This window comes from Erpetoichthys calabaricus, chromosome 4 (genome assembly GCF_900747795.2).
Source record: "Erpetoichthys calabaricus chromosome 4, fErpCal1.3, whole genome shotgun sequence".
NCBI classification, from domain to species: Eukaryota; Metazoa; Chordata; class Cladistia; order Polypteriformes; family Polypteridae; genus Erpetoichthys; species Erpetoichthys calabaricus.
In genome coordinates, this window is record NC_041397.2 from 84,414,476 (window position 1) to 84,436,335 (window position 21,860).

The window sequence follows — 21,860 nt, forward strand, 5'->3', positions numbered from 1 at the left end:
ACCGATGTGATTGTGGACCTGGTCACCTGTAAGTGAGTAGTTATCGAGTCCTTTTTTTTTTTTTTTTTTTTTTTTTTACAACTCTTGTGAAAATTCAAAATATTTATTATATTGTAATTTTTAAAATAGTTTGTGTATATGGCTTACAAAACCCATATATAAAAAAACGTGAATTTATTTGCCTCCATTTTGATTTTTAACATTATTTCTAGGGATTCTAGGGATCAGGTTTTTTAAGGTTGATATTGATCACCCATTTCATGTTAGTGGATCAGCCAATCAATACTGATTTCAATTTTTTTTTTATGCATGAAAGCTTTGTATCCTATATACTTCTTATAATTAGAAGCTGACATTGTTTAATTTCTTCTGTAATGTATCCATCTTAAAGCTTCATTTAATAAAGTAGTTTTCACCATTTCTCTAACAAAAATATATTCTCATAAAATCAGTTGCTGCTTAAATGTAAGTATATATGCACTTACAGGTTTTAGTCATTTTTAATCCTTAATTGCACCACATCTTTTTTTTATCTGTTTAAACACATTTAGTAATAGTTTTTTTTTCCCTTCATTGTACCAGCTAGGCATTCCTTATTCTTGAGGTGTAATTGTAAATATGGATTACTGTTTTAATTATGCAACACTTGTTTCTTATTAAAGCTTATATTATATGAACACACAATTACTCAGTCAGTAATAAACATTAGAAATCTTTAAAAAAAGCTGCAAATGTGTCAGATGTTTACAGAAGATAAAAGCCTTACATGCTTAACAGGTTTACAAGTACAGTTAACCAGAACTCCAGCAACCGGCAAAAAAAATCAAACAAATAATTCTTAAAATAGATTTCATGGAAATGTAAGTTTAAACTTGGTGCGGTGTGTGTGCCCTGTGTGTGAGGCCACACCTCACACGCCAGTACTCGTGCACTACATGCTTGTCTACCTCTATCACACGTGTAAATATACAATCTAATCTCGTATACCTTATCTTTGACTATAATATGGTCGGTTGGTATTTTTTGTATTTAAAGTTTTTTTTTGTTCTCACCCAACTCATCCGGCTCGTTGACAGTCTATGACATTAAGGCTCAATCTCAGAAGATAAAGGATGTTTATGCTAAGTCAGAGAGTGACAAGAGTCTGGAAAGTGTTATACTCTTCATACACCGAAGATGGAATTGCTTGACCAGGCCCTGTTTGAATGGCTTTCACTGAAAATGTCTGAGGGTGGTTGTATTTCTGGACTCGTGTTGCGGAAAAAGTGAGAATTTCATGAGAAAATTTCATTAACGCCAAAGCAGCTTAAACTGATTAACAAACCCCTCTGCTACTTAACTGACCAGAACAATATGCCAGAAGTTGGATTGACTTGATGCTATACTTTGATTAAAAAGTGTTCCTTTAATTTTTTCGAGCTCTGTGTGTGTATGTGTATATTGTGAGCTGCGAAGCTGATCGCACCCCCAGAAGATAGACGCCCCTGGGAAAACCCCTAAGAAACATAGACAGATTACCTTCACATTCCTCCTTTCCCTTCTGGCCGGCTCTGTCGCGTAATGTGTCCTCTCGCGCGGTGCTCCGCCTTCTTAAAAAGCCTGCACGGGCTTCTCTCAGTTTGTTAAATTGATTGCTTGCTTCTCCTTATCTCTCTCTCTCCCAGACATTCTCTGCTCCTGGCGGAACTGTCATCTCTGACTTGTCATAGAGCACGTTTAAACTTTTGAAAAAAGACAAATGTTTGTTTGCAGTGCTTTGAATAAAGTTCCTTTTTTCTACAACCTCCTGTGTCTCTGTGCAAATCTGTGACCCAAGCGTGACAAGATATTAAGGTTGCAGTCTCACCAATGGACTTAAAAGGAAAAGAAGATGGTAGGAGTCACAAAGGCTGAATGACAGTTTGCTTAAAAGTGATGTCACATTATGTGGCCTATGTCAAATTTGCTTATCTCAGTTGCTAATCTCGTTATGGGACTATGGCCATATCACATTTGCTGAGTGCTGACCTTCCTGTGCAGTCTTGCTCTCCCTCTTTTGTGACAGCCAACAACTTACTGCCTGATGGAGCTAATGCTGTACAAATGGTTAACAGGTACTGCTCGTTCAGAGCTTTTTTTTTTTTTTTTTTTTTTTTTTTTCCCCTCTCCTGTTCTGTTGGGGTATGTAAAACCTGGAATATAAGACAGATAAGAATCTATTCTGTTTCAGGTCCAAAACACCCACGTTCATTATTGCTTGTTGCTGCATTATATGCATTGCACTTCTGGATGAGCAATTAGTGGTTGTCAGCTCTCATGCACAAGGAGCCCACCCCTACAACTAAAGACAAAATCTAGAGTAATTTCCAAATTAGTTGGAATGAGTTGCTCAGCATGTCTCATTATGTGACTGGCCTTCATGAGAGAGTTCTGCTGACTTCCTCCATTCGCTAAGATTACGTAAATGAAGGTTATGACTGAAAACCGCTGGAAAAATCATGTAACATGACATGATGTGATGGTGCCGATTGGATCCACTCTCCCTGTAGCATTTGGGAGCCACTTGAACCCACCACCACCAATAACATAATTGAGGATAAACCAGTGGATGAGGACACAATGCATAAAGCAACGGATAGTTGCAAAAGTGATTAGTGCTTTTATTAAAACAATCCATTAAAAAAGAAATTTAAGAGTCCAAAGGCAGTGTAGTGCTCTATCAGTTAATAAATAAAGAAATAATCCTTAAAATGGTGCAATAATGGAGTTTAAAAACGGTTTCAATAAATATCCATTAAAAACCAGAGAGGTTTCACCAATCTTTGAGCCCTAAACACTGCCCTGTTTAACCAGGCGCCTCCTCCCCTTATCCTGTTCAGAAGGTGCAGTCCACCTTCATATCCTGGCTCAGGTCCACATTACCTGGCCTTTGGCAATCCTGAGGCACCACGCTGACCCACACACATCCCCCGCTGATTATCACTCAGCAGTCGCTCAGTAGGAGGGTGTGGTATAGTGGGTCCACAGCTCTCTCAGCAAAGGCTAGTTTTTAAATAATCATCGCGCTTGCGGCTTAGCGAGGGGGCGTGGTAGTTGTGGCTAAAATGGGTCTCGGGACGATCTGTGGTGTGGGCGTTTCTCACCTAAGTGCACAGGTGAGAGACTGTGATTGTTCCTGGGGATGCTAATGTGCTGCAGCTGCTATGCCCTCTTGAAATAAATAGAAGCGCGAGCTGGCTACGATGAATGGAAAAAGAAAATGAGGAAAGGAAAGAAAGATGGAGGTTGCTGGAGTGCACGGAGGAGGAGAAAGCCGGTGAGAGGGAGAGAGCGCGAAGGCGAATGAGCGAGAGCAGGCTCAAGTGCAGCTGGACTGTGGGCCCTAGCGAGGTGTGTAGCTAACACCTAGGGCAGTTGATTGTAGTCGCTCCCGCTGAGCATTTGGAGAAGAGCGGGAGTGACTAGCGAGGATGGTGACTTGCCGTGGAAGACAGCGGGAGTCGGGAGACTTAGGCTTATAATCTCCAGCGTGGGAGTCCTGGCCGTTGAAGAGAAGCTAAGTCCCGGTCTGGGATGAGAGCAAGACCGAAGCTAGGATCGGGAGGCCTCCAGACCGGAGTGATTGAGAGAAAGGTCAGCTGCAGAGAGAGCGTCTGGCCTGCTGCAGGGCCCAAATGGGAGAAGCAGGTGAGACACTAATTTAAACAAAGCACCGGGCTTATAATTGTTCTAAAGGACTGCTTCCAGCATTGTTTTACCTTCGGTTTTAAAGGATTGTTCTATTGTTGTTTTAAACCTCTCACTTTAGTTTTATTGGATTATTTATTTAATGAAGAAGATTTTGATATGGCACTGCACTTTACTTTGTGGACTTTGTTTTGATTTATTTTAATAAAAGCACTTTTGTACTTTTATACATCATCCCCTTGCTCCATTGTTATTGCCTCACTGTCTAGCTTATCTCAGTAACATTATCGACGGTATAGGGTTCAGGGGCTCCCGGACAGCGGATGGGAGCATGGAGCAGAACCCGCATCGTCAGAGTGTCCTTTCTTCATCTTTAATCTCCTTCAACTTTGAAGCTCACTCTTGACCAAACTGCCTCTCGCTCCTTGCAGCTCAGGTGCTCTGAGTAGTGCATTCTCTCTCTCTCTCCCATTTAACCTCTGTCTCTCCTTTGTCTCTCTTTCACTCGCTGGCCAATGTGTTTACATCTTCCTCCTTTCACCTTTTTTCTTTTCTCGTGTTGGCTCTCCCTTATATGCCCCTGTGGGAGCAGCGCCTCAATCGGGCATTACAGAAAGCCAAAGAAGCAATTGAGATAGACTGCACCCTCACATGCAGGTGCGTCTCATCCCTGTTAACTTGCCAACCCCCTGCACTTGTGCAAGCATGCACACCCATGGAGATTGAGCCGGCCATTCAGTTGTTTATTTAAAAACATGCCACTAATTTCCCACCTGCGGACCTGCTATATTTATATCACCTTTATTGTTTTTTAATGAAAGTTTGGAACAATAAGAAAGTCCACATTAGAAAATCCCAACTCTGTCAATTTTATTTTGTGTAGGTAAGTTGCTGAAAGTTGTCCAATTTAACAGAAGACAGTTGCAGATAAGATAACTGATGATAATTGGTCATATTGTTTGTTTGGGTCAACTTTTCTGGCATCAGCTTCCTTAGCCAAAGTAACATGTTGATATTTTGAGATTAAAAAAGCAGTGTTTTTATGGTCCTGCATTTTTTTTAAATCCAAACATTATAATATATATTAAATATTGAATATTTTTTGTCTGTTTTGCACAGAATCTCTCTTTCACCTGCTTCTGGAGATCACAATAAGAAGCACAGGAATGAACGACAGCACTGGTCAAGCACTTACAGCACTCTCATGTGCATGCTTATTTAGTCTTGTTGTGGCCTGGGGCGACACTGGTAAAATCCTTCAAGCTGTTTCAGCTATTCTTACAAACAATGGCAGCAATGCTTGTCAAGCCATTCAGGTACACATTCATTATTTTGTTAATATTTTCTGTGCATGTTTCTGTATAATAATTTGTTCAAACAATCAAATGGTTTGTCACAGTAATTAAGAGAAAGTTTACATTTTCATAAGTTTTCTCTTAGGGGTTGCATGATTTATTAGGATAATTTATACAGACTGTCTTTCATATTCAGTTTCCAAGACTTGCTTTTGGCTGAATGCTTAGTATCTGGTTTGGCGGGTGTGTTATTAATATGTGACACCATGATGCCTAATGGGTTTTCTCTATTGTACAATAAATGTTTTAAGTTTTTTGTATGATTATCCAAATTGCTGATGTTTATAGCTGTTAACTAATTAGATTTATGTGAAATGCAAATATGTAAATAAGACTTCTAATGTGTAGCAGCTTCACATCATAGTTAGTAGTCTTAAAATTAATCTCTTCTGCAAAATAAAGTGGGTTTGTTAAATCTTGTTTTAATTTGGCAATGTGTGTTGCTTGCTGCCCATTATTGATGCTACTTGTTCCCTTGCCATCTGTGGTTTAATCACTTGAGACTAAAAAAAGAATATGACAAATGGTTGGTTTTATCTGTAGGGTGTTCAGCATTGTATGGAATTTTTTTTTAGAGTATGTTGGAATGATCAAAACACTTCATTCCTCCCCTGCTACAGTTGTACTCACAAGTAATGATGGTTTTCCTGATTACAAGGGGTACCAGGCAAGGCTGTCCTTTATTGCCTGTTCACTTTATGTAGTTATTGGAAACTCTGACCATTGCTGCTTGTCGTTAAGATATTTTTTCTCTTGGCATTGTTCAACATTAGAATCCTTGAAGCCTACGAAGAAATTCGTAATCCCGGCCCACCTTAAATTCCTTCGCACCTCTCAATCAACGTCTTTTGTTTTGTAAATGTGTCGATCAGCACAAGCAGTAAGCAGACTCCTGTCCCACCCCCCCTACCGACTGAGCTCAACTTGGGCAAAAAGCTCTCCTACTAACTACAAAATTTTGTCACGAAATGTATAATGTGTGAAGACTGATATCCAAATATCAAATAAACACTTTCACAAAAGGTAAACGTTTAACAAAACAAGTGCGCTTTTATTCAAGACTACAACTGAAGAAAAAGAAATCGGATTAGGGTACAACACTGACATGACTGCTTTGGTGGTACAGTGGTAAGAACAGCTGACTCATAATCAGGAGGTCTCGGGTTGGATCCTGGCTGCTTCCCGGAATTAATGTTTTGAGTAGAGAACTGCCCTTATTGTTACAACTAAATCAAATGTATGGTTTTATTGTATGAGTCTGTAACAGCCAGTGTAAATTTATGGTACTTGTAAAAGTTAGCTTTTTTTTTTTTTTTTTAAATTTAGTTTTATTCTCTCAGTTGCGTTCATGCTCCCCCCCGATCTGATACCCCTGTTTTCAAATAAAGATGTGCTATAACAGAGGTGAACTCAGAGGTATCGTGCAAAGTTCTGTTTGTGATTATGTTTTGTGATGGTCTTTATATAAAAAAAAAATTATATGGTACTTGTATAAAAGCCATATTGAATGTTATTTACCTGTTTACTTTGATTTATTTACTTATCTTCCTACAGCATAAAGTCACAAGTAGACTGCAGTCAGACTTTTTTTTTTTTTTTGGGCACCTACACCATCAGATCTATACATTACCATGGAGAATTGCTCGTAGGCTAAAGGGATTCTAGCCTTTTTTTTTTTTTTTTTTGTCACCCTATTTCATTGTTCAAGTTCAAAGTTTATTGTCATGTGCACAGTAAGGAAACACATTTCCCTGTACAATGAAATTTTTTCTTTGGTGTCCACACCAAATGACAAAAACAACATATAAACATAAATAATAAGTAGCAGACAGATAATAAGTAACAGAGGCAGCATAAAGTATAAAAACAGAATAGAAATATAAAGTGTGATGGACAAGTCAGATACAGTTCTGTGAGGTAGATAGAATGAGGTGAATTATGGTTATAAACTCCAGTCAGTTATTTAGGAGTCTAATGTATTGAATTGCACACACACTCACACACAAATATATGGAAGATGCATACACAAGCCAACAAAGCCAGCTTTTTATTTATTGTCTTAGCATACACTCTTGTGTATGCTTTTTGTGCATAGTAACATAGTAACCTTGGAAAACAAAATACAGACCCAGCATTAATTTGATGTATGCAGTGCTCTGTACACGCAGCACATTCATTCCAGAATCATACCACCTTGTCTGTTCTCCTTTTCAAACTAGTGCTGGATGTGTACTTTGTGTACTGACAACTTGGCTGTTCTTAGATACTTGCCACACTTTGTTGGCTGTGTATTTTGTATTCCAAGTTGTGTAAATGGGAAGAAATATCCTGAGTAATGGTGGTATTTACCAATTTATGGGACACTGATATTGTAATTCTTAAATTTCGATTTCTTAGCATTGATTTTAAGCTGTTTTAGTTATTTAGTTACTGAACTGACAGTGAATAAAGGTATTACATGCACATTGAGTGATAAACAAAGTAGTGATGATTATATTAATCTTGAAAAGTAGTATGCTAAAATCCATTCTTCCCAAACCAATAAAATCCTCCTGTATTTATTGTTACATTAGTTTGAAATGAAATTCAGCCCTATAATTAGAAGCAGAATGAGAAATAGGACTACCCTTGAAAAGCATGGTGCAGAAGTGGCACTGAGAGCAAAAGGACATGAGGTGCTCAGGCACCCTCAAATATATTGTACAGCCCTGCAGAAGCCTGCTGTTTTACTACTTCATCAAAATATTGGATAGCAGATCACCACGGTCTTGTTGTCTGTTGAATGCTATTACCTTGCACAGACAAGTAAACAGAATAACAGTTTTCAGCTGTGTTAATTTAATTAAAAGGCTTCTGTAATAACCAATTGGCATTTAAAATGACTCACTAAAGATAAGCTAAAGAAGTTGACTGTTAGAACATTGAGGCTTTGTAGTAATATGTGAAAAATAAATTAAAAACTAACAATTTGAAGCAGTCATAGGCATTGTAAACATGTTTTGGCTGTATTTTTATATCAAACATGGAAGGCAAATGTGTTGGAATTGAGTTGGAGCTGTTTTTTTCATGCTCCCCATTGCTCCAAATTAGGTGAATTAAAAAAAAAAAAATAATCGATGAGGACAATATCACATCTGCAGAAAACTTCCTTCTGATAGTGCAGATAACGAACATCCATTAAACATTTTTTAAAAAGCTTATGCCATGTTGTTGTGAAAAATTAAAATGTAACACTGTGTTTTCAGTATGTATATTTGCCTGAAGACGCTAAGGATTTGGCATTGTTGGGTGTGTCTTATCTCCGTGGTGTTGTTGCATTCACGTTGTTGTTCATGTCTTTTCTCTTTTGCAGCATGGTAACGCATTAAATGTACAATCTCATGAAAGTGATGTATTGGACACCTGCTCTTATTGAGCCCTATCCATTCAACTTGGAATTTTTTCCTGTTAGTGGGCATTTATTTCTTGCATATGCAAGTGACCGTGGTGGTAGATCTGTCTTGCTGAATTGATACATTAGCTGAAACAATTGCACATCAGTTACTGCATTTGGGACCAACTACCTATCAAATGTTAACTGTCATAATGACTTTTGAATTGACAAAGCTTAAAGATGTTGTGGTCAAATGTTGCAGGTGGCATTCCATTCTTTGCAGTGTAGTCTACAGTAAATTGAGAATAGCGTACAGTATAGTCAACAGTAAATTAAGAATTTTGTTAAGCAAGTCACAGTTCACTAAAATTGACTGTAGTTAAGTCATGTGACTCGAGTTGCCCTTCTCTGCCTCTCTGTCTTAAGTGTGCATTTTTAAAAAATATGAGTTTGTACATAGCAAATTTATAGGTGATGAATATAACTGGCAGTAAAACTTTGGATGTCACTCTAAGTTTGTGCACAAATCAGTAAATAGAGTGTCTCAGTACAAAGAATGTTCTTAAATTGGGGTGGAGTGGCATTTTACAACAGCTCTTCTGTTTTTGCTTTGTAGGTACCAGCAATTCTGAACTCTTTGCAAAGAAGTGTGCAAGCAGTTCTTGTTGGAAAAATCCAAATTCAGGACTGGTTTAGTAACGGGATCAAGAAAGCTGCTCTGATGAACAAATGGATACTGAAAGAAGTGTCAATTAATGACGATGAAAATTGTCTGCTGCAAAGTGATGGCTCCTTCCTTTATCTGCTATGCAAAGACGGATTGTACAAAGTGGGCTCAGGATACAGTGGAACAGTTCGTGTAAGATGGCATTTGTTACTTTGGTAAAGTTTGGTTATACTTTGCCATGTTTGATTAGTTGTATTTTTGATACTCTTATACTTCATCCAGATTGGATTGGATTTCAGTATATAATGTTCCTATATGCCTTTCTATATTTAATTCATATCAACATACAATTGTCCGTGACTGAAAGCGGGATCGTCTGTGACGAAGAAGGCATGCTGGTGAAAGTTACTTCGTCGGTAGGGATAAGTGTCAGTACTTGTAGATTAAGGTGTAGCAAGTCTTTGTTGTTGACGCTTAATATAGCTTGTGTACTGAGATGTTCCGGAGTCACAGTTGAGAAACACTTTTTTAGTATCATTTAAGCACAGGGAAAAAAATGAACATGTGAAACATCCGTAATGTAATAAGCCACCAAGAAAAGTAACATTGCAACAATGCTATCTACGATCCGATCGCTGTAAACAGAAGTGAAAACAAAATCGAGCCCGGTGCATTCTTTAACTGCCTTGTGGCGCAATGGTAGTGCTGCTGCTTTGCAGTGAGGAGATTGTGGGTTCGGTTCCCAGCTCCTCCCTGTGTGGATAGCGCTTTGAATACTGAGAACACCGCTATATCAATGTAATGAAGTATTATTATTCTTATGCGTCCAGCCCTCCCTCTCTGTCGCGTGCGCCTGTATGTGTGGGTGTATGTCACTCGCTCGCTGCATGTGTTCCTGCAGGCATACGCCCCATAATTATTTATTAATGGCTGAACACTTCCGGAAAGACATAGTAGTCTAAAAGGGGTGGGTTTCAGGATACAACAGTAAGTGAATGAAAAGATGGAACTCTGGAGAGAGCAATATACAATTATTGTCCGTGACTGAAAACTTGTTTTGGCAGATGCATGCATATGGTGTTGAAAGTTTGGCCCTGTGCCTTATTAATTGTCATCGCAAAGGCCAATCTAACAGGAAATTGTCTTCGTGTAAAAGTAAAAGGCAAATTATCTGCGACAAACTGTTTTACACGCTGCATACCAACCCGCGGCGTAGCATACGGCGCATAATCACGCCGCTTTTTTAATGTTTTTTAAGCAGAGGGACAAAATTGAACATTTGCAAAATCCGTAATGTAATAAACCACCAAGAAAAGTAATATTGCAACAATGCACGCTACAAACCAACATACAATCATCGTTCAGTACGCACTGCTTGCTCCTGCTGAGTCGCTGTCGTCTGTGCACGTCTGAGCCACGTTGTCCTTTCATTGTTCTTTGCGGTTCTGGCTGCTTTTCTATATATAATCCACCAAGTCACCCCACCATGGTAGTAGTTTGGGGGGGGGATTGCAGGTTGGTGCGTACACAGGGCAGGGACGTATTCAGAGGGAGCGTATGACCTGCACTTACTGGGTATTCCTCGTTCGTGGGGAACAATTGCAAGCCCCAGTGCCCATTACGAATGGGGTTCAATGGCTTACCCACGCCTGTCGGCGCCGGGTAGACACACGTTGATCCATTCAGTGTAGCGCGCGTGCAGTACCGGACATCACATACCTGTTAATGCTCAATCTCACATGTCTGAAAGCCACTTGTCCCTCTAAGAAGTTGGACACCTACCGCTTAGCGATCACGTAACTATTAAGCAGGAGGGAGTCTCATTTGTTTTCGGAATTAACCAGACTAATCGCTCCACCAACTAAGTACGGCCATGCAACACCACGCACAGAATCGAGAAAGAGCTATCACTCTGTCAGTCCTCTCCGTGTCCGGGCAGGGTGAGGTTTCCCGTGTTGAGTCAAATTAAGCAAGATTTGTGTGTGGCGAGTTATTGCGTCCGGGCACATGAGCAGGCACTGTGAATGCCTTGAGAGCGTGGGTGGACGTGTGCCGGGGAATAATGAGTATCTATATATCTTCTTAGATATAGACAGCGTCTGATAGTTGTGATGGTTTTACACTCCAGTACATTGCGGTGAATGCTGGTAACAGTCAGGCGGGCAGGCGTATTAGAGTTGGTGGGCGTGTCTCTCTAGCGGTTCGAGTTCTTGGGCGGTGCTCTGTCGTTTGTATCCCACGGTCGGACGACTTGGTGGATTATATATGGAAATGCAGCTGAAACCGAAAAGAATAATGAAGAGTCAACATGGCTCAGTGGTGCATGTGTACTGTAGCAGAGACGAAAGTGAGTTGTTCCGTCCGGGCACATGAGCAGGCACCGTGAATGTCTTGAGAGCATGGGTAGACGCGTGTTCGAGTTGGTGGGCGTGGGTTGGTGGGCTGGGCTTTGTGAGTTGACTGCTTTCAAAGCGCTGCGTGCTTTCATGGGTGTCTTGCTTGCTCTGGCGGCGGCTTAGGTAATTATATATATCGATACACAGCCTCTTCTTAGATGGTCCTGCCGCGTCCACCCTCGTTCTCGAAGCATACACACCGCCTGGTCATGGGCGGGGAAATGTCTTCCATGTTCCTGCAGGACCATCTAAGAAGACGAATGTTTGTCGCGGATGCGAATTGCTGTATGTAGCGTGTAAAACAGTTTGCGATGGTGCACGCGGTCGTGCGTTGTAACTGAACAGTCAACGTGGCTCAGAGGTCCATCTGTACTCTAGCACAGACGAACATAAATGGCGGCGTTTTTTCCGAGTCGTCGCATCCGAGTTGGTGGGTGTGGCTCTGAGAGTTGTCATCGTATCCAATGGTCTTAGAGTTGGTGGGCGTGGCTCCTTCTTGCATGCGCCATAGGTGTCTTACTTGTCGGCGGCTTAGTGAATCCACGCCCCTTCCTGTGTGCTTTCATGGGTGTCTTGCTTATCCTGTGTGCTTTCATGGGTGTCTTGCTTGCTCTGGCGGCGGCTTAGTGAATTATATATATATATATAGATTGGCATTTTTGTGGACACCAGCAAGAATATGGAAGTTCATTCATTTATTTTCAAAGTTCTCTTATTCTCATACGGGGTTGTGGGCATATTAGGACTGCTCTTCTTGCGCAAGGCAGAAACTACTGTGTGTGTTTTGTTTTTTTTTTTTAAAAAAAACATTAAATCACTAATCAAAGAAGAATGTGCTGTTAAAAGACACAGATTTACATATCAGTAGCCAGGTTTCCATCTGAAAGATTTTTTTATGCGAAAAATGTTCTAAAATGTTTTTTGATGCAGGCAAATGTTAAATGTCAGTAACATTTTAAGAATATCGATACATTTATTTTGTTCTGACAATGTGTTTATTGGTATTAAAAATAAGGGGAAAAACTGCAGTTGAAATATTTTAGACAAGAAAACTAAAGTATTAATACAGAAAAAATAAATAAAAATATTAGCAATTGCTTTAATGTTTTAGGTGGCTATTGATCCAGTTACCAGCAGATAACAACCTGTTATGCACCCCTCACTTCATTAAGAAAGCCAATGAATATGGAAATGTTCCTCCAATGCCCCGCAGCATCTCGTACTCTGAACTTTTCCAGTTTCATATAAACCTCCAAAAAAGTTTTACTTTTACTATGAAGTGCGGCGAGCAATGACCATTATGCATTATCTGCATAATGTGGTACTGCCAAATAAAATTATGAAACTTTCAGCTATACAAAGACATTTGGAGACATAGTATGCTATTTTCAGAAGTAAATGTTTTGACTTTTTTAAATGAAGAAGTGAAAATCTTGAGACTTCATGAAAAATATCGTAATGTGTTTGTACAGTAAGCCAGCAGATACACAAGTTATCATCACGTTGCACATTAAATTGACAAATATAAGAAACCTCACACAGTTGAAGAACACATCAGTCCTGCCTTGTGCAGTAGATATGCACATCAAAATTCTAGATGAGTCTGTCACCAGCAAGCTAAAAAATATTAATATATTAATTTATCCCCATTTTCTACATACTTGTAAAAATCAGATAAGTCCTGGTTACGTGTTAAAGAGACAAATGGGCATGGAGTTTGATTCAGTATTAAACTGCTGTGTGCTGTGATATTTAGATAAGTACATTTTGTATTTCATGTATTATGTACACTCTTGTACACTTAAATGTTGAGAATTTATCACTGTTATTTGTTAATGTGTGGCATTCAGTGGATATTGTAAGCTAATGCAATTAAAATAACTGCTAATTAAAGGTAATCATTGACCAAAAACAGGTAAAACTGGGTCAGAGTGCTAAAAAGGTTGAAAACCACTGGGCTAGACTGAATAGGTTATCTATTGTAAGACATAATATTAGTTGTGGTATTGTTTTACATGCCTGTGTAAGTCTGCTTTGGAGAATATAACTGCATTATACACACTTCCAAGTGTACCAACACAAAAGTCTTAAACACATTAAGAATTATAGGTTTTCATTTTTTTATGGTTAATGTGATAATGATAAACTTCAGCTGGAGGAAAGAAACGAATATGCATTTTAATGAGCACACTGTATATCTTTTGGCAGGTATACAGCAAAAAAACCTTATGTCATGAATTTTGTTCCACATTTTTGTTTGCTTCTCCAACATTTTTCGAAATCGATGCAACGCTCGATCTCTCGTTCTCTTTCTTTATTGACCATGTATTTATTCCATGTAAGCAGTAATGGTGAACAGTAGCCTTATGACCCTTAAATTTCTCTCCTAAAACTCTGGCCACTTAATTTGAATAGGTCTGTTGGTACACAACAGTGGCAATGTGCCTTAAGCTTGGGACTGGTGGCCTTTGACTTAGTGGTTCGAGAAATATTGTAGTTGGAGTCGCTTAGTATAATGGGTCTCAACTGCAACCTCCTAGGACTTTCTGATACATGGTCTTTCCAATACCTTTTTCTTACGGTGCATTAAAAAGTCTGATTCTCATAGGCCTGTCATGAGTAGTTACATTAGTTTGGTGCAGCTAACTTTGAATGCCAACAGTTACAACTATATGAAACAAAGTAATCATTAGAATATATTTTCTTTTAAATGCATCTGCCCTTGTATTTATCAGACAAACATTGCACAAAAAGATATTATATGCCTTTCTTTACCTCCAGTTAATTTTATCATTTGCTAGTGAAGTCAGCACTCAAACATTATATTGATACTTTTTTTTTTCACCCTTGTATAGACTCAAGGCAGTGTGAATGCTTAAACAAGCTGTTACAATTTGGAAATGGAAAACAATAAAATGTTCATTATAGCAAGTTTTATTTCTGAAATCCACAATTTGTTAAAATTGCCATTGTAATGTTTCAGTTGTTTTAACAGCAAGAGCTATTTTGCCGAGTTGTTGTAGTTAAAAGGTAGTACATCCATGGGTTTTATTTTCTGTTTGTGGATTATTATATACACAAAGCCACTTACTCAGTGCCTTAGGTCAGTGATGGAAGCATAGCTGTTGTCTTGTTTATGCCATTGAAGAGCACCACATTTTAAACTGAGTTATAAGCTTAGAGTCTTGCATTATTCTACAAAGACAATCAAAATGACCTAGATTATTACAATTATTATAACACTTTAGAAGTTACAAGAAATAATTGTATTGTAGTGGTACCTTAAGCAGACCGATAGGTTTGAATGAATATCACGTGGATCTTTAATCGTACAACCACTCGCTGTTAGTTTCTGTTTAGTTCAGAGATGTATATGTTTGTTTTTTTTTTCCAATTGAAATGGTACCAAGACTTTTGCTACCACTCTTATGTATATGTGTTCTGATGTGAGCATTAATTTCACAATAGCAAGTGTCTCGAACATGAGAATGTTTAAAAAAAAAAAAAAAATACTTATCTGAAAAGTGTTACAAAACTAATTTTGAATTGTTTTTGTAAATTAGATGAATTTTCTAGGTTTAGTAATTATTGAAGTTTGTTTTTGTTAATATTGGTTTCAGAAAATATTTTGTATAATCTATGTGTTGGTATGTGTAAATGGCAAGATAAATTAACCCATGGGTTAACTCATGATTCGCATCTAAAGAGCTATATTGTTTATTATGTGATGATATATTAAACTTTTTTACTGCCTTATGAAATTAGCAACAAATTTCAAACATTTTTACATTCATATTATATATATATATATATATATATATATATATATATATAATACAAAAAATTTATGCCATTGAGACAGCATCCAGCTAGTCATTGCTTCAAATGAATAAGACAACACAGGCAGAGTGTGTGTTATTTGACATATCCCTGTCTGAAGCATTCCACAGTGGCTGTTGAAAATAATTAAATTTCTTGAACTCTCTGAAGACGCTACAATTCTTTTTGTTTATAAAATAAAAAATGTATGTATAAAAGTAGACTCTCTTCTATTCAATACAAAAAAATAATTCTTTTTAGCTTATATATAAAAAACTTAAAATTCATACTTTTTGAATAACCCTTCTAGACTGATGGATTTGGAACATATTGATTTTACTAGACTTGCTGATCATTTCTCATACTGTGGTCACTTGTTTTAGCAGCAGCGTAGTTTCATTAGGGTCTTGTCTAGAATATATGTGTTAGCTGGCTTTGCAGTGGTTATTTTTGAATTCCTAATTCTTAAATCCAGTGCAGTGAATAAGTTGATAAACCTTTAAACAATTGAGCCGCTGAGGCATTTACTGCAGCCCACTAAGGGTTGAGGGATGAGGAAATTACTAATACATTTTTAGAAGTTCATACTGTCTTATTGATTGCCTTAAATGCATTTGAAAGTAACAGTCGTTTTCATCTTCTCCCTTTAATTAAATTTCAAACTTTTTTACTGTTCAGACAAAAAATGACTGAAACAAAGCTTTCATATGAAGCGATATTTATAATCCATTTAAAGCTATACTGATAACATAGTTTGAACTTAAATTTTAATTTGATAATCACTCAGTTTCTGCTAAACCTTTCTTTTGGAAATATTATGAAAATGTTAGAAATATTGGAATTTTGGGTTTAGTTTCTATCTAATTTAAAATACATAGCTTTATATAGTTTAAAATGTAATGTAACAGTTTAGCATTGTAAAGAAAGTCAGTGATTCAAACTAATACATTTAAAAATTTAATTTAAGTACCCACTTGTTTTATTATTTCTGACAGTTATAATACGTCATTTTCTTTAAAGGCTGAATTTTGCAAGTTTTTTGACTTATTTTTCATGAACTGTTCATTTTTCAGGGTCATGTATATAATTCCACATCACGCATTAGAAATCGCAAGGAAAGAAAATCCTGGTTGGGTTATGCACAGGTAAGTTTAAATTTGATTTAAAAAATACCTGAAGATTTCTGAATTGATCCATTGTAAAAGGTATACATTACACAACAAGGAAAATGTTCCCTTTTAAATTGATTGTGTCTACTGGCATATACAAAAATTTGTGTTCATGAAAAATCAGGCCTAACTTGAAGACTTTTAACTGTATTTATGTATGTAATATAATGTGTATGTGTGTGTGTGTGTATATATATATATATATATATATATATATATATATATATATATATATATATATATATATATATATATATATATATATATATATATATATATATATATATATATATGTATATATAGTGCATCCAGAAAGTATTCACAGCGCATCACTTTTTCCACCTTTTGTTATGTTACAGCCTTATTCCAAAATGGATTAAATTCATTTTTTTCCTCAGAATTCTGCACACAACACCCCATAATGACAACGTGAAAAAAGTTTACTTGAGGTTTCTGCAAATTTATTAAAAATAAAAAAACTGAGAAATCACATGTACATAAGTATTCACAGCCTTTGCTCAATACTTTGTCGATGCACCTTTGGCAGCAATTACAGCCTCAAGTCTTGTTGAGTATGATGCCACAAGCTTGGCACACCTATCCTTGGCCTGTTTCGCCCATTCCTCTTTGTAGCACCTCTCAAGCTCCATCAGGTTGGATGGGAAGTGTCGGTGCACAGCCATTTTAAGATCTCTCCATAGATGTTCAATCGGATTCAAGTCTGGGCTCTGGCTGGGCCACTCAAGGACATTCACAGAGTTGTCCTGAAGCCACTCCTTTGATATCTTGGCTGTGTGCTTAGGGTTGTTGTCCTGCTGAAAGATGAAGGGTCGCCCCAGTCTGAGGTCAAGAGCGCTCTGGAGCAGGTTTTCATCCAGGATGTCTCTGTACATTGCTGCAGTCATCTTTCCCTTTATCCTGACTAGTCTCCCAGTTCCTGCCGCTGAAAAACATCCCCACAGCATGATGCTGCCACCACCATGCTTCTGAGTCGGGTGCAAGGCTATGTAAAATGTTAACATTTGTTTTGTTTTAAAATCAATACATGAATCCTTTTGAAAATGGTTTCTGTGATTGCTACAGTATGTGATAGTTGCCCATGCTTAACTGAATCAAAGTGGCAGTTGTAAATATAGCTGAAGTAAAATTAAAGTGTGAAATTCATCATAGATAACATAAGATTTTCTTCAGCAGTGCAAAAATGTGTAAGGATTATGTAATTATTATTATTACATTAATAATTTGTTTAATTATGATATCTGAATTTGTTTGTAGTAAATATTTGCTGTTTTTGCGTTATTTCTTCTTTCTGCAAAAGGGTTATTTGCTCTACCAAGATATGAACAATCACAATATGACTGCTTTGAAGATCAATCCTGAAACACTAGAGCAAGAAGGTGCAATCACAATGCCTGGTATGAAAGTTTCATTTAACCTGTCTATTATGAATTAACATAAGTCAACACGGAATTATTTTATCTGATTTGAAATAGACAGCACTGTATTACATTTAGAAAAAGGTGATTTTTTTTTTTTTTTTTTTTTAATGAATTCATGAGCAAAATTTATAATTAGACAAGCTATATTACTTGGCTTTGCCTAAAAAAAATTCATAAGATTATTGGCCTCTTAATTTGATGTATAAGTACAATTGTGGTGTAGTGGTTAAGGCTTTGGACCTATGACTTCAAAGTGAAAGATTGTTGGTTCAAATCCTGCGAATGACATTGTGTGACCGTGAGTATCACTTCACCTGCATGTGCTCCAAAGGGAAAAACAAAAGCAATGTAACCAATTGTATCATAAATATTGTAAGTCACCTTGCATAAAGCATCATCAAATAATAATAGCAATAATAATAATAATATTAGGTCACTGGAGCTGCTTACTGTTGAACACCAGTGTGTCTCAAACTTGGTTTGGGTGATCCACTTTTTAACAGTAATTTATCATGATTTTTATTCTACTTTTCCAGTTATTCTAGTTATTTAATCCATTATTTACTAATTAGTTGATCTGATGCTCAAGTCGTTGCATCATTTCATTGTTCAGTGTTCGTCTGGTTGACTTATTTTTAATTGTCATGATTAGGATACATTAAGAGAGCAAACTACACAGAAAAAGGGTGAAATGATAGGAAAACAACAACAAAGAAAAGCATTTAAACCTATAGCAAAAATAGAAATATTTCTGAGTTATAAATGTAAAAATCATACTCTTGTATTTTTCTGAATATCATGAGGTATGTCATATTTGCCGATTGCAGTCAGCAATATGTGAAATTACACAACTGAAAATTGCAGCCTATGTCACATTTAAGGACTGAGCACCAATGTTCCAGAGCAGTCTTACTCTCCTCTTTTTCAAACTGCCAATAGTGTGCTGCCTGGCAGCAGTGGATAGAACCAGGTGCTACACTCATTAAGCTGGGAAATATTGGTGGAGCTAATTAGGGTCAGGACCAAGGCAATGGAATGGTGGGAGTCAGAAAAGGGTGACATACGAGCTAAGTGAAGTAAGCTCTTTCTTCATAAGAACTGTAACAAAAGTAAGATGGCCCCATTGCTTGGCGCTCATTTCACCTGAATTGAGTATACAGTCATAGCCGAAATTATCGGCACCCCTGGAATTTTCGCAGGAAATTGTTGCAGTTACAAATGTTTTGGTATCCACATGTTTATTTCCTTTATATGCATTGGAACAACACAAAAAAACAGAGGAAAAAAAGCCAAATCTGACATCATGTCACACAGAAATCCAAAAATGGGCCGGACAAAATTATTGGCACCTTTTCAAAATTGTGGGTAAATCATTTTATTTCAAGCATATGATGCTCGTTTAAACAGGTGCTGGCAATATAGCAATCACACCTGAAGCCAGTTAAAATGGAGAAAAGTTGACTCAACCTTTCTTTTGTGTGTCTAAGTGTGCCACACTAAGCATGGAGAACAGAAAGAAGAGCAGAGAATTGTCTGAGGACTTGAGAACAAAAATTGTGGAAAAATATCAACAATCTCAAGGATACAAGTCCATCTCCAGAGATCTTCATGTTCCTTTGTCCACTGTGCACAACATAATCAAGAAGTTCACAACACATGGCACTGTAGCTAATCTCTGGTCACGGACGGAAGAGAAAAATTGATAAAAGACTGCAACGAAGGATAGTCCGAATGGTGGATAAACAACCCCAATCAACTTCAAAACATATTCAAGCTGTTCTGCAGACTCAGGGTGCAACAGTGTCAGCTCGAACTATCCGTCAATATCTGAATGAAATGAAACACTATGGCAGGAGATCCAGAAGGACACCACTGCTAACACAGAAACATAAAAAAGCCAGTCTGGAGTTTGCCAAAATGTACTTGAGGAAGCGAAAATCTTTCTGGGCGAACGTCTTGTGGACAGATGAGACCAAGGTAGAGCTTTTTGGTAAAGCTCATCATTCTATTGTTTACAGAAAACAGAATGAGGCCTACGAAGAAAAGAACACAGTACCTACAGTCAAACATGGTGGAGGTTCTAAGATGTTTTGGGGATGTTTTGCTGCCTCTGGCACTGGATGCCTTGACTGTGTGCAAGGCTTCATGAAATCTGAAGACTACCAAAAGATATTGGGGCGCAATGTGGGGCCCAGTGTCAGAAAGCTGGGTCTGTGTCAGAGGTCATGGGTGTTCCAGCAGGACAATGACCCCAAACATACCACTAAAAGCACCCAGAAATGGTTGAAGACAAAGTGCTGGAGAGTTCTGAAGTGGCCAGCAATGAGTTCGGATCTAAATCCGATTGAACACTTATGGAGAGATCTCAAAATTGCTGTTGGGAGAAGGTGCCCTTCAAATCTGAGAGACCTTGAGCAGTTTGCAAAAGAAGAGTAGTCGGAAATTCCAGTTGAGAGGTGTAACAAGCTTGTTTATGGTTATAGGAAGCGCTTGATTTCAGTTATTTTTTCCAAAGGGCGTGCAACCAAATATTAGGTTGAGGGTGCCAATAATTTTGTCCAGGCCGGTTTTTGAGTTTTGTGTGAAATGATGTCAGATTTGGCTTTTTTTCTGTTTTTTTTGTGTTGTTCCAATGCATATAAAGGAAATAAACATGTTTATACCAAAACATTTGTAATTTCAACAATTTTCTGGGAGAAATGGTGCATTTTCTGGGATAATGCCAGGGGTGTCGATAATTTTGGCCATGACTGTATATGTGCATTGCACATAAAGCTTGATTCTGCTGCCTGTCCTGAGTGCCTTCTTTGTGCTAAGGGCACCCATCTCCGCTTCGATAAGACCTATCAAGGTCTGAATTTAAAACATAATTAAACTCTCCAGCCATTATAATTTTGAGTGTTTACATTAGGAATTGATAAAAATACATTTTGAATGAAATCTATGTCATCCACGTTAGGTGTATAAATTTTTATCAGAATCACTTTAGTATTGCCATTGTATAAATTGCCCAAAAGCATGACATACCACCCTTCAAGATCACAAATTATGTCTGACCCTATAAATGGGATACTTCTGTGTATTAAGATTTCCACACCTTTTTTTTTTTTTTTGTATTGCTGGAGTGGAGGTCAATCCAGGCCCTTTGTCCTGTAAAAATACTATCTTGGCATTTTAAACCTTTTAAGTGAGTGAATACTTTCTTTCTCATTAATTTATGATTAAGACCTTTGACATTCCAGCTCACAAAGTTCACTGTTTGATCATAAAAACTATTGCTTTGGAACGTTTTGTTGATGTTTTGTAGTCTTAAGGTAGTACATTTTTACATATGATAGCTTTGTCCTTGATTTCATGTTATTGCTAGGTGTTACGGCTATGAAGAATGTTGCTCTGTTCGTATTAATGGTTGTAGGGGTAGAAAGGATAGATTCAAAAATAGCAAAGCTCTTAATTCACAGCCCATATTTTTGCCTCCCTGAGTAAGGCAGACCACACTTCACAAATTTCCATCCTCTAACATGCCAAGATAGATAGAGCATGTCCAGAACAAAATGAACACCACCAGCGGTGGCGTAGAAAAGGTTAAAATGGAGGTATCTTCAAAGTACAGTCCCAATACAATAAACCTAGAGAATGATGTCAAACACTTCCCATGGTGACGGAGAAGATGCATGATAAATACATTCCCAATATAGTAAATCAAAGATATGAAGTTAAAATAAAAAAATAAATAAATCCTGTAAATATCTAGTTACTTTGTAGTTGCCAGAAATGACATATTCATTTAAAGAGATTCCAATATAATAATTAAAAAAGAAAGCAAAAAGGAGAATATAGCCGAAAAGGAAATAGAATGTATACGGTAGTTATGGCAAATGTTGCATTATGAATGGTCCAAGTTGCAAGTAGAATCTTTTTTGCCTTCTCAGAACACAATATATGACTCATGATCCTATTTCAAAAGGATGTCAGG

At 37.5% G+C, this 21,860-nt stretch overlaps 1 protein-coding gene across 1 annotated transcript in view; it reads left to right on the forward strand.

Annotated features, from left to right (window-relative positions):
- The window catches only part of mycbp2 (MYC binding protein 2), a 412,376-nt gene that overhangs the window by 69,584 nt on the left and 320,932 nt on the right, over positions 1–21,860 (forward strand). Inside the window, 4 exon segments of the mRNA XM_051926880.1 lie at positions 4,786–4,982; positions 9,011–9,253; positions 16,350–16,421; positions 17,764–17,860. Coding sequence (XP_051782840.1) covers positions 4,786–4,982; positions 9,011–9,253; positions 16,350–16,421; positions 17,764–17,860 — 609 coding nt within the window.